The 11,517-nt window shown below is 50.5% G+C and overlaps 1 protein-coding gene across 1 annotated transcript; it reads left to right on the top strand.

The window, feature by feature from the left end:
- The first annotated feature begins 202 nt into the window (after positions 1-202).
- On the top strand, positions 203-1,138 carry LOC144278962 (olfactory receptor 51G2-like). The gene has a single exon (XM_077840362.1). The coding sequence runs from the start codon at positions 203-205 to the stop codon at positions 1,136-1,138; it is 936 nt and encodes a 311-aa protein (XP_077696488.1).
- The last annotated feature ends 10,379 nt before the right edge of the window (positions 1,139-11,517 follow it).

Raw genomic sequence — 11,517 nt, 5'->3', positions numbered from 1 at the left:
TAAACAGCCTGGAAGCGCGGGACCCACGGGGGCAAGGTTGGAGCTCTGCCACACTATGTTTTGGTGATCTTCCTTGAGCTCCTGGAAGTCTTTAGACTTGCACTGAGAGAAGAAAGATGTCTCGTTCAATATAATCTAGTCTCCTGTTATTTTTCCTTTCAGGAAGGAAAGCTCAATACTCCTCGGACCTGCCCAGTACATTATGTCAGCTGTCAATGACACCAAATTCAGCTCTGCAGTGTTCCTTCTCAGCGGGATATCCGGGCAGGAAGACGTCCATCTCTGGATCTCTATCCCCTTCTGCTTAATGTATGTTATTTCCATAGTAGGAAATTCGGTCATTCTGTTCATTATAAAAACAGAACCAAGCCTCCATGAACCCATGTACATTTTCCTTTCCATGTTGGCCATCACAGACCTTGGCTTATCCATAGCCACCATACCGACGATACTGGGCATATACTTGTTTAACTCTAGGGAAATCAGCCCTGATGCATGTTTTGCTCAGCTGTTCTTCATCCACTCTCTTTCATTCATTGAATCCTCTGTGCTCTTGTCGATGGCGTTTGATCGCTTCATCGCCATCTGTGACCCTCTGAGATATGTTTCCATCTTAACCCCACTGAGAATAGCCAAGATGGGACTGGTGCTTGTGCTAAGAGCGGTGGCCTTAGCATTCCCACTCCCCTTTCTCCTGAAACGGTTCCGATACTGTCAAGCCAATGTCCTTTCCCATTCCTACTGCCTGCACCAGAAGGTCATGAAGTTGGCATGTTCGGACATCACAGTCAACAGTATCTATGGGTTGTTCATAATAGTCTCCACGGTGGGGCTGGACTCACTGCTCATCCTGCTATCTTACGTGATGATCCTCAAAACAGTGCTTAGCATCACATCCCACACAGAGAGCCTCAGAGCCTTGAGCACCTGCATCTCCCATGTCTGCGCTGTCCTGATCTTCTACATTCCAGTGATTGGTCTTTCTGTGATACACAGATTTGGGAACAGCTCTTCTCACTTCTTTCAGATTCTCCTGGGCTATGTCTACCTGCTGGTCCCACCACTGATGAATCCAATTGTGTACAGTATGAAAAGCAAACACCTTCGTGCAAGGATAATAAGGGTGTTCGTCAAGTGAAGGGCCAATTCATCACCCGGCTCCTGCAATGGTGACATGAGCTGCTATCTCCACTCTCTACAGAGAGGTTCAGACAGGTTCTAAGGCCTGAAGGAATGGGAGAGGGGCTGGTGAGGGAGGACAGTGCAGTGGAGGAAGGAGACCAAGGCAGGAAGCAACATTTACAAAGTGAGTATATTCGTGGAGAAGCAGGGGACCCATGGGATATTGGCTAATAAAGGGCCATATCAGTTGTTGCTCCAATCTCAGAATTCCTTCAAATACAATCACTAAGAGAAGTGGTGTGGATCTTGTTTCCCATTATACCTGGCCTGTCACATTGTCCCATCTCTGGTTAAACATCCACAAGCCATGAAAAAAAAGCTGCAAACCTGTTCTGTAGTCATAGTCCTGGCCTTTCTTGAGCACTCAGGGTGCTGCATGACCCAGCCGTGCTGCAACCGCTGTGGACAGGGTCTATTCAGGGGTCATGGACACCCACCCTTCCCCCACGTCCTCAGTCAGGTGCTTAAAACTGAGTCATGTCTGAGACATGATTAATGCAGGATCCCCAGGAGAAGCCATTCAGTCAGACTCTCCCCCGTTGATGGCTCTGCACCCAACACACCTGCTGAGCCCACTCCTCACCGAGGCAAAGCAGAGCTGAGTGTGGGAGGGAGGATCTGAAACACAGGAGTCCTGGCAAGACACTCTCGCCCAGATTCCCTCCTCCTCCCCTCCGTTTGTGCTGTCCCAGCAATGCAGAGGGGTGGAAATGACCTCAGGTTCCCCACAGAGGCATGGCTAATTCCTATCCCAGCCCAGCCCATTCACTGTAGGGTGACCACCTTTTCAAAAGGCAAAAACAAAACAGCTTTGGCACTCCCCATGCCCCTCCTCTTCCTCCTGAGGCCCTACCCCCTGCTCCTTTTCCTCTCCCAAGGCTCTGATCCTGGCCAGCCTGGAAGCTTAGAATCATAGAATATCAGAGTTGGAAGGGACCTCAGGAGGTCATCTAGTCTAACCCCCTGCTCAAAGCAGGACCAATCTCCAATATTTGCCCCACATCGCTAAATGGCCCCCTCAAGGGTTGAACTCACAACCCTGGGTTTAGCAGGCCAATGCTCAAACCACTCCCCCCTGGCGTGAGCCAGGCCATGGTAACAGCTGCCTAGGGAGCCCGGATGTTTCACCTGCCATGGTCAGGAAGGCCAGGGGCCCGAAAGCAACCCCCAGCCCATGTTCCCAACCCCCAGGGCATGCCATCAAGGGAAGGTGGAGAATATGGCACTCCCCACAGTGGCCTGGGCTCCCTGGGATCCAATCTGCATCCAATCCCTGCCCTGTTGGCTGGGCTGCTCATGGAGCTCCTGGCACCTGATGCACCTGGGCTCCTGCAGGGTCCCCGCAACTGGGCTGTTGAGGGGGTCACCTACCACAGCTGGGCTGCCAGGGGCTGTTCCCGCAATGCCCAGTGTGGCTGGGCTTCAGGGGGGACCCCAGGTGCCTGCAGTGAGTGGGTGCTCTGGGGGCCCCATGGATCTCCAGGGTCCCCTGCTGCCCAGTAGCTAGGAGCTGCGGGGGGCTGCAGACAGTAGTGGCTGTGAGCTGTGGGGCTGCCTGCTGATAGCAGTCCAGACCCGGGGCAGAAAATGTTGTGGAGGTCTCAGGAAGTCACGGATTCTGTGACTTCTGTGACCTCTGTGATATAATCGTAGCCCTAATAATTACGATATGATTATAATATAGTCATAATGCATCTTGTACAAAATGAGTATTTTGAGGGTCCATGGAAAAGTTGTGATTTGCAGAATATTATGATCCTATCTTTGTGCACGTATCACTTCTGTCTCTTAAGATATGAATATTGACTATGTATCTGTATTTCAAATGTAGTTACACCTGGGTGACACCCACTAGGCAAAATGCTTCCAGTCTAGGCAGCAGGTTGTGAAGGGGCTTATTCAGGGCCATCGGCCATTAGTGGAAACAATAGGCCCTAGCAGAAGCTTATCCCCCACCTGGTGAGCCTTCCTGAGGACAGCCTATGGAAAATGGCTGCTTTGACTCAGCAGGGAATGCAAGGGCATGTGACCAGACCACATGACACTAAACTCCATTTTGGTACCTGTATTTTTCCACTTGGTAAGATGGGATTTCACATCATCTCTTGGCCTCACTCCCCATACAAGAGAACTCCTGGAAACACCCGAGGAACAAAGACTGAACTGGGGGAAGTGCTGGTCCCAGGCTAAAGGGATTTCTAGCTTGCATATGAAAACTTGGTGGATGGCTTGTATCATCAGACAGGGTGAGAAATTGCTAATTCATATCTATCTAGCATGTTAGGCTTATTTTGCATTTTGCTTATTAGCTAGGTAATCTGGGGAGCTGGCAAATTGGCTCTTGTGTCCTGTTTTTCCTGGAGTGGCTTAGGTAAAGGACTCAGGTATCTCAACTGGGTATGTGGCACCACCTGCTGTCATGCTGGGGCATGGAGAGATTTGTTGTGTCAAAAGTAGAGCAGTATGAGAGAGGACAGCCCAGCTGAATGGTTAGGGGGCTCAGTGATTCTAACAGCTCCGAGCCTGTACCCCGGGGGTGAGAACCCTTCACAGAGGTTTTAGAACAAACTGATAAATGAAACAGTAATAAGTCACCAGGACCAGATGATATTCACTCAAGAGTTTTGAAGGAACTCAAATATGAAAAAGCAGAATTACTAACTGTGGTATGTAACCTGTCACTTCAATCAACCTCTGTACCAGATGCTTGGGAAATAGCTAAGGTGACGCTGATTTCTAAAAAGACTCCACAGGCGATACCAGAAATTACATGCCTGTAATCCTAATTTCAGTAAATTCAGGCAAATTGGTTGAAACTGTAGTAAAAAACAGAATTATTAGACACACACATGAACATGATTTGTTGGGGAAGAATCAACATGCCTTTTGCACAGGGCAATCATTAGAATTCTTTGAGCGGGTCAACAAAAATGTGGGCAAGGGTGATCTGTATTTGGACTTTCAGAAAGCCTTTGGTCCCTCACCAAAGTCTCTTAAGAAAAGTAAGCATTTGCGGAAGGAAGGGTCTCTCATTTATCAGTAACTGATTAAAAGACAGGAAACAAAGGGCAGGAATAAATGGTCAGTTTTCAGAATGGAGAGAGGTAACCAGTGGTGTCTCACAGGGATCTGTACTGGGACGAGTGCTGTTCCAGATATTCATAAATGATCTGGAAATAGGGGTAAGCAGTAAGGTGGCAAAACTGGCAGACAAGACAAAATTATTCAATATACTTAAGTCCAAAGCAGACTGGTCAACAAAATGGCAGATGAAACTCAGAGTTGATAAAAGAAAAGTACTGCACATTGGAAAACATCATCCAAACTCTACATACAAAATGATGGTTCCAAATTAGCTGTTACCACTCAAGAAAAAGATCTTGGAGCCATGGAGGATAGTTCTCTGAAAACATCTGCTCAGCTTGCAGTTTTCAGAGGACAGTGGCAGTCAAAAAAGCTAAGAGAATGTTGGGAACCATAGGGGGCAGACATAATGGGCCAGGAAAGGGTAATTTTTTCCTGGCATAGCTATGGACATCTGCCCCCTGTTGCGGGGTTTGCACAGGGAAGTTTTTGCTTATTAGTATGTGCCATGGAGATTCCAGGGTTGCTGAGGAGACGGTATGTGCTACTCAGCTTCCTGGCTTCATCACTAATCTCGCTGGACTCCATGGAGATTATTGATGAGCCCAGGAAGCTAAGTAACACATACAGTTGTGACAGGTTGTCACCCAGGGGGTGCAGTCTGGGAGCTGTGGGAACTGCTATGCTGCTTAGCCCTCCAGCTGGGCTGGTCAATCTTACGCTGCTTTGATGGTGACACAGCCAGTGTCTCCAAGCCCTGTTATCACCCAACATGACAACAGGCGGTGTCATACACCCAGCTGAGCTGCCTGAGTGCTTTAACTAAGCCATTCAAAGACAGGCAGGAGACAACAGCCAAGTTCACAGTTCCCCTGCCTTGCAGATTGCTGGAGTATAAACCAAAAATTATTCCATTTTGCACTGCACAGGATTCTCTATAGCGTAAGTTCATTAATATAGGCTGCTTTCTAGTCAAAGTGTGAAAGATATGCAACATCCTTTATTTATGGGGCTGAGATTTTCCTAGATACTTCACTCAAAACGCACTGGTTATGATAAAACATAAAACAAGGTTTTTAACTACAGAAAGATAGATTTTTAAGTGATTATAAGTGATAGCTAACAGATCAAAGTAGATTACCTAGTAAATAAACAAAACAGCCCTGTGGCTGTTGCTCATCAGTTAGACCCATTCAGCCGCAAGGGCTTGAAAACACTGGTCCGGTGACTGTGCTGAAACGCTCGGCATCCCCATGATATTCCAACACTAACCTCAGAAATCCACTACCTACACCTCACTGTCACCCCCGAGCACCCCAACATCTGTCACAGAAACCAAAGAGCTGAAGTCACGGGATTTCCCAGAATCCAGCTGTCACACGAGGCTGTGAGAAGAGGCCTTTTATAGACAAATGTCAGAGGTGTTGCTCTATGGAACCCTGACACAGTCTGAGACCTAAGATCAGGGCTATCTGAGCACCTTGAATGAATTTATCCTCCTGCCACCTCTGTGAGCCAGGACACAGGGCTATTATCCACGTGTGCAGGGGCTCAGAGACAGCCAGTGGCTTGTCCATGGTTACACGTGGCAGGTAATCAAACCCATCTCTCTTGAGTTGCAGTGGAGTCCTCTTGCGTTGCAGAGCAGTGCCTAGACCACAGGACCAGCCTTCCAAGCTGTGACAGGCCCAGCTGCACTGTAGAGAGCGGGGAGGGCCAGGAGCCAGTTACAGGGGTTTGATTCTCTGGCCTGTTCTTCCATTGACACAGCAGAGTTTAGAGCAGCCTGGGGGCTGGGCTTACTTCCGCCCTGTGGTAATGGCTTCCAAGAGCACAACACACTCTGGCCAAGTCCCTGCGGACGTGGGCCATCACAGAGTGCCACCTTGGGGCCTGATGTAGACCTGCAGCCACCCTGCCCCTCCCTCTAAGATCCTTGCAATGCCTTACTCTCAGCCTGGAATACTTAAAACAAGAGCCTCTTTTGTGGGGTCACATTAATTCAGTCTTCTGAATTAATGCCTCACTAACCTAATCGCCTTCTATGATGAGATTACTGGTTCTGTGGATGAAGGGAAAGCAGTGGATGTATTGTTTCTTGACTTTAGCAAAGCTTTTGACACGGTCTCCCACAGTATTCTTGTCAGCAAGTTAAAGAAGTATGGGCTAGATGAATGCACTATAAGGTGGGTAGAAAGTTGGCTAGATTGTTGGGCTCAACGGGTAGTGATCAATGGCTCCATGTCTAGTTGGCAGCTGGTGTCAAGTGGAGTGCCCTAGGGGTCGGTCCTGGGGCCGGTTTTGTTCAATATCTTCATAAATGATCTGGAGGATGGTGTGGATTGCACTCTCAGCAAATTTGCAGATGATACTAAACTGGGAGGAGTGGTAGATATGCTGGAGGGCAGGGATAGGATACAGAGGGACCTAGACAAATTGGAGGATTGGGCCAAAAGAAATCTGATGATGTTCAATAAGGATAAGTGCATGGTCCTGCACTTAGGAAGGAAGAACCCAATGCACAGCTACAGACTAGGGACCGAATGGCTAGGCAGCAGTTCTGCGGAAAAGGACCTAGGGGTGACAGTGGACGAGAAGCTGGATATGAGTCAGCAGTGTGCCCTTGTTGCCAAGAAGGCCAATGGCATTTTGGGATGTATAAGTAGGGGCATAGCAAGCAGATCGAGGGACGTGATCGTCCCCCTCTATTCGACATTGGTGAGGCCTCATGTGGAGTACTGTGTCCAGTTTTGGGCCCCACACTACAAGAAGGATGTGGATAAATTGGAGAGAGTCCAGCGAAGGGCAACAAAAATGATTAGGGCTCTGGAACACATGAGTTATGAGGAGAGGCTGAGGGAACTGGGATTGTTTAGTCTGCAGAAGAGAAGAATGAGGGGGGATTTGATAGCTGCTTTCAACTACCTGAGAGGTGGTTCCAGAGAGGATGGTTCTAGACTATTCTCAGTGGTAGAAGAGGACAGGACAAGGAGTAATGGTCTCAAGTTGCAGTGGGGGAGGTTTAGATTGGATATTAGGAAAAACTTTTTCACTAGGAGGGTGGTGAAACACTGGAATGCGTTACCTAGGGAGGTGGCAGAATCTCCTTCCTTAGAAGTTTTTAAGTTCAGGCTTGACAAAGCCCTGGCTGGGATGATTTAATTGGGGATTGGTCCTGCTTTGAGCAGGGGGTTGGACTAGATGACCTCCTGAGGTCCCTTCCAACCCTGATATTCTATGATTCTATGATTCTACGATTCTGTAAAACACAGGCTCTCCTACCCTCCAGCCCCACCCTCCTCCTTTACTAATGAGCCCCCCACTGACCTCCTTGCTGGGGTTAGCATTGGTTCAGGCTTGATGCACCTCCTGCTTCTCCTTTTCCCCTGAGACTCCGCCCCTACCTCATCACTTCCAGCTAGACCCTGCCCACTGCTCATCCACTTCCCCCGAGGCTCCACCTCCCTGCCAGGCCAGAGCCAGGCCATGGTAACAGCTGCCCTGGAACACCACTACCATATGGGGAGCCCTGGACTCTCCATCTTCCCTTGGCTGTGAGCCCTGTGAGAGGCTGAGGGCTTCTCTCTTGTCCCCCAGGCCCCGGCCTACGGCAGGTGGAGGGTCTGGGGCTCCTCACAGTGGCTCTGGCTCCCTGGGCAGCTCTTTCCATGGCCTGGTTCTAGCTTCTGGCCTGGAGAAGGTGTGAAGAATTGGGTAATGAAGAGGAACAGGGTGTGGAGTCTTGGGGGGAAGAGATGGGGTAGAGGGTGGGGAAGAGGGGGAAGAGGAGGAGTAGAGGGTGGTGCTCAAGGGGGAAGAGGAGGGACGGGGTGGGATGAGAGAGGGTATGTGGCTCCTGCATGTATCCCACGTTTGCCTTTTGAATGGTGGTCACCCTACACTGAATGGGCTGGGCTGGGATAGGAGTGAGCTGTGCCCCTGTGGGGGAGCTGAGGCCTGTTTCCACCCCTTTGCATTGCTGGGGCAGCACAAACGGAGCAGCCAGGTTGGGAGCCTGGGCCTTAGTCTCTTGCCAAGACTCCTGCGTGTCAGACCCTCACTAGCACATGCAGCTCTGCTCTGGCTAGGGAGCATTGCAGTCAGATGGGGGTGAATTCAGCAGGTGTGCAGAGCCATCAGTGGGCGAGGGGCTGCCTGAATGGCTTCTCCTGGGGCTTCTCCTGGGGCTCCAGCATTAATCAAGTCTCTGGCATGACTCAGTCCCAAGCACCTGGCTGAGGGCATAGGGGAAGGGTGGGTGTCCATGCTCCTGGAATGGCCCAGTCCACAGCTGCTGCAGAGACACGATTAAGGCAGGAGCCCAGGAAAGGCCATTCAGGAAACCTCCCCATCCCTGTTGATGGCTCTGCACACCGCACACTTGTTCAGCCCACTCCTCACCGAGGCAGCTCTTTCATGGCCCCTGGATGTTTAACCAGAGACAGGACAGTGGCAGTCCAGGTGTAACGGGAAACAGCATCCACATCCCTTCTCTTTATTGACTGCATGGGCATAAAATCTAAGGTCACAGCAGCGACTGATACGGCTCTTAATGGGCCAAAATCCCACTGGACCCCTGGCTCTCCATGGACATAATCACCTGGTAAATGCTGCTGCCTGCCTTGGTCTCCTTCCCGCAGTGCCTTGTCCTCCAACATCAGAGCCTCTCTGCTGGCCACAGGCCTTAGACTCTGTCTGAACCTCTGTCTATAGAGAGATGATGAGTAACGCATGTCATCTCAGGTGTAAGGGTCCAGGATGGAATAGCCATTCATCGGTGGAGGAGCTGAGGACTCTTTCTAACCCTTTCAAAACAACTGCGGCAAGACAAATGGATGGGAGGAGGAGGGAATCTGGACTTGAGTCTCTTGCCAGGACTCCTCTGTGGCAGACCTGCACTCGCACACAGCTGTGCCCTGCCTCGGTGAGGAGTGGGCTGAACAGGTGTGTGGTATGCAGAGCCATCAACGGGGATGGGGAGGTTTCCTGAATGGCTTTTCCTGGGCTCCTGCGTTAATCATGTCTCTGACATGACTCAGTCACAAGCACCTGGCTGAGATCGTGGGGGAAGGGTGGGTGTCGTGCCCCTGGAATAGCCCCTGTCCACAGCAGCTGTCCACAGCTGGTGCAGCCCCATGGATTACGCAGCACAAAAAGCACTCAGGAAGGGCCCAGACTGTGACTGAAGAACAGCTCTGCAGCTTTTTTCATGGCCCCTGGATGTTTAACCAGAAACAGGACAGTGACAGGCCAGGTGTAACGGGAAACAACATCCACGTCCCTTCTCTTTATTAATTGTATCGAGAGAAATTCTGAGATTTGAGCAGCTAGAGATAGAGCTCTTGATGGGCCAACATCCCACCTGTTCCCTGACTCTCCATGAACAAACTCACTTTGTATATGATGCTGCCTGCCTTGGTCTCCTTCCGGCAGTGCCCTGTCTTCCCTCACCAGTGGGTGGGGAGAGCCCTTTGTCCATTGCTCCATGCCTTAGACCAGTGTTTTTCAAACCGTGGGTCGCGACCTAGTACTGGAGCGCGGCATGGAAGTCACTGGGTCGTCTTGCTCTGGCCAGCACCGCCAAACGGGACATCAAGATGTCCATTGGTGGAGCTGCCCAGCTAAGGCAGGCTAGTCCCTACCTTTTCCGACATCACGCTGCACCCTGGAAGAGGCCAGCAGCAGGTCCTCCTTCTAGGCAGGAGGGGCCAAGGGGGTCTATGCTCTGCCCCCATCCCGAGCACTGGCTCCGCACTCCCATTGGCCTGGAACCAGCCAATGGGAACTGCGGGGGTGAGGGGCAGTACCTGCACGCTAGAGTCACACAAAACCGCTTGCACACCTCCGCCCAGGAGCTGGACATGCTGCTGGCCACTTCTGGGGCGCAGCGAGGTCCACGCTGCCAGGACAGGCAAGAAGGCTGCCTTAGCACCCTGTCAGGGTTCCCTCCCCACTCTGAACTCTAGGGTACAGATTAGGGGACCCACATGAAAGACCCCCTAAGCTTATTTCTACCAGCTTAGGTTAAAAACTTCCCCAAAACACAAATCCTTCCTTGTCCTTGGATGGTACTGCTGCAACCACCAAGTGAGTGAGACAAAGATTCAGGAAAAGGACCACTTGGAGTTCCTGTTCCCTAAAACATCCCCCCAAGTCCCATCGCCCCCTTTCCTGGGGAGGTTTGAGAATAATCTACCAACCAAATAGGTAAACCAGATTCTTAAAAAACAGAACTTTATTATAAAGAAAAAAAAAGTAAAAGAAGCACCTCTGTAAAATCAGGATGGAAAGTAACTTTACAGGGTAATCAGGTTCAAAACACAGAGGATTCCCCTGTAGGCAAAACTTTAAAGTTGCAAAAAACAGGGATAAACCTCCCTCTTAGCACAGGGAAAATTCACAAGCTAAAAACAAAATATAATCTAAGACGCCTTCCCTATTTACTTACTCTTTTTGCAATATTGAGACTCATTTTAGGATGATTTTAGGAGAAGGAGTTTTCTGACCTGATGCTTGTCCACTTCCCCAAAGAACGCACAACACAGAGCACAAACAAAGCCTCACCCCATCCCCGATTTGAAAGTATTTTCTTTCCCCATTGGTCCTTTTGGTCAGGTGCCAACCAGATTATTTGAACTTCTTAACCCTTTACAGGTAAGGAGGAATTCTAGCCTACCCTCAGCTGTATGGTTATGATACACCCCCACTGCGCTGCTGACTGGGAGCTGCCAGAGGTAAGTCTGCACCCCAACCCGTGCCCCAATCCTCTGCCCCAGCCCTGAGCCTCCACCAAACCTGGAATCCATTCCTGCACCCTAAACCCCTCATCCCCAGCCCCACCTCAGAGCCTGCACCCCCAGCCCAGATCCCTGACCCCCTCCCAAACTCCAACCCCCTACCCCAGCCCAGAGCCCCTTCCCACACCCTGAACCCCTCATCACTGGCCCTACCCCGCAGTCCTCACCCCTGCACCCCAACTCTCTGCCTCAGCCCTGAGCCCCTCACACACCCCAAACTCCTCATCCCTAGCACCGTTGGGCCATGAGCATCAACCATTTTCTTAAACTGGGTCCCCAGAAAAAAAGTTTGAAAACCACTGCTTTATACCCCATCTGAACCTCTCTCTACAGAGTGGAGGTCAGTAGCTCATATCATCTTGGATGTATCGATCCAGGATGAAATGGGTGATCCTGGCTCGTATTCTTTGTCTCCTGTGTTACGACCGCTGCAGCCAGGTGAGGAACTGACCCT

This window comes from Eretmochelys imbricata, chromosome 1, assembly GCF_965152235.1.
Source record: "Eretmochelys imbricata isolate rEreImb1 chromosome 1, rEreImb1.hap1, whole genome shotgun sequence".
NCBI classification, from domain to species: Eukaryota; Metazoa; Chordata; order Testudines; family Cheloniidae; genus Eretmochelys; species Eretmochelys imbricata.
This window is presented reverse-complemented; position numbering and strand designations above follow the sequence as displayed.

Bases quoted from the DNA above. Each gene is read 5' to 3' on its own strand.
- LOC144278962 (XM_077840362.1), top strand. From the start codon at position 203: ATGTCAGCTGTCAATGACACCAAATTCAGCTCTGCAGTGTTCCTTCTC.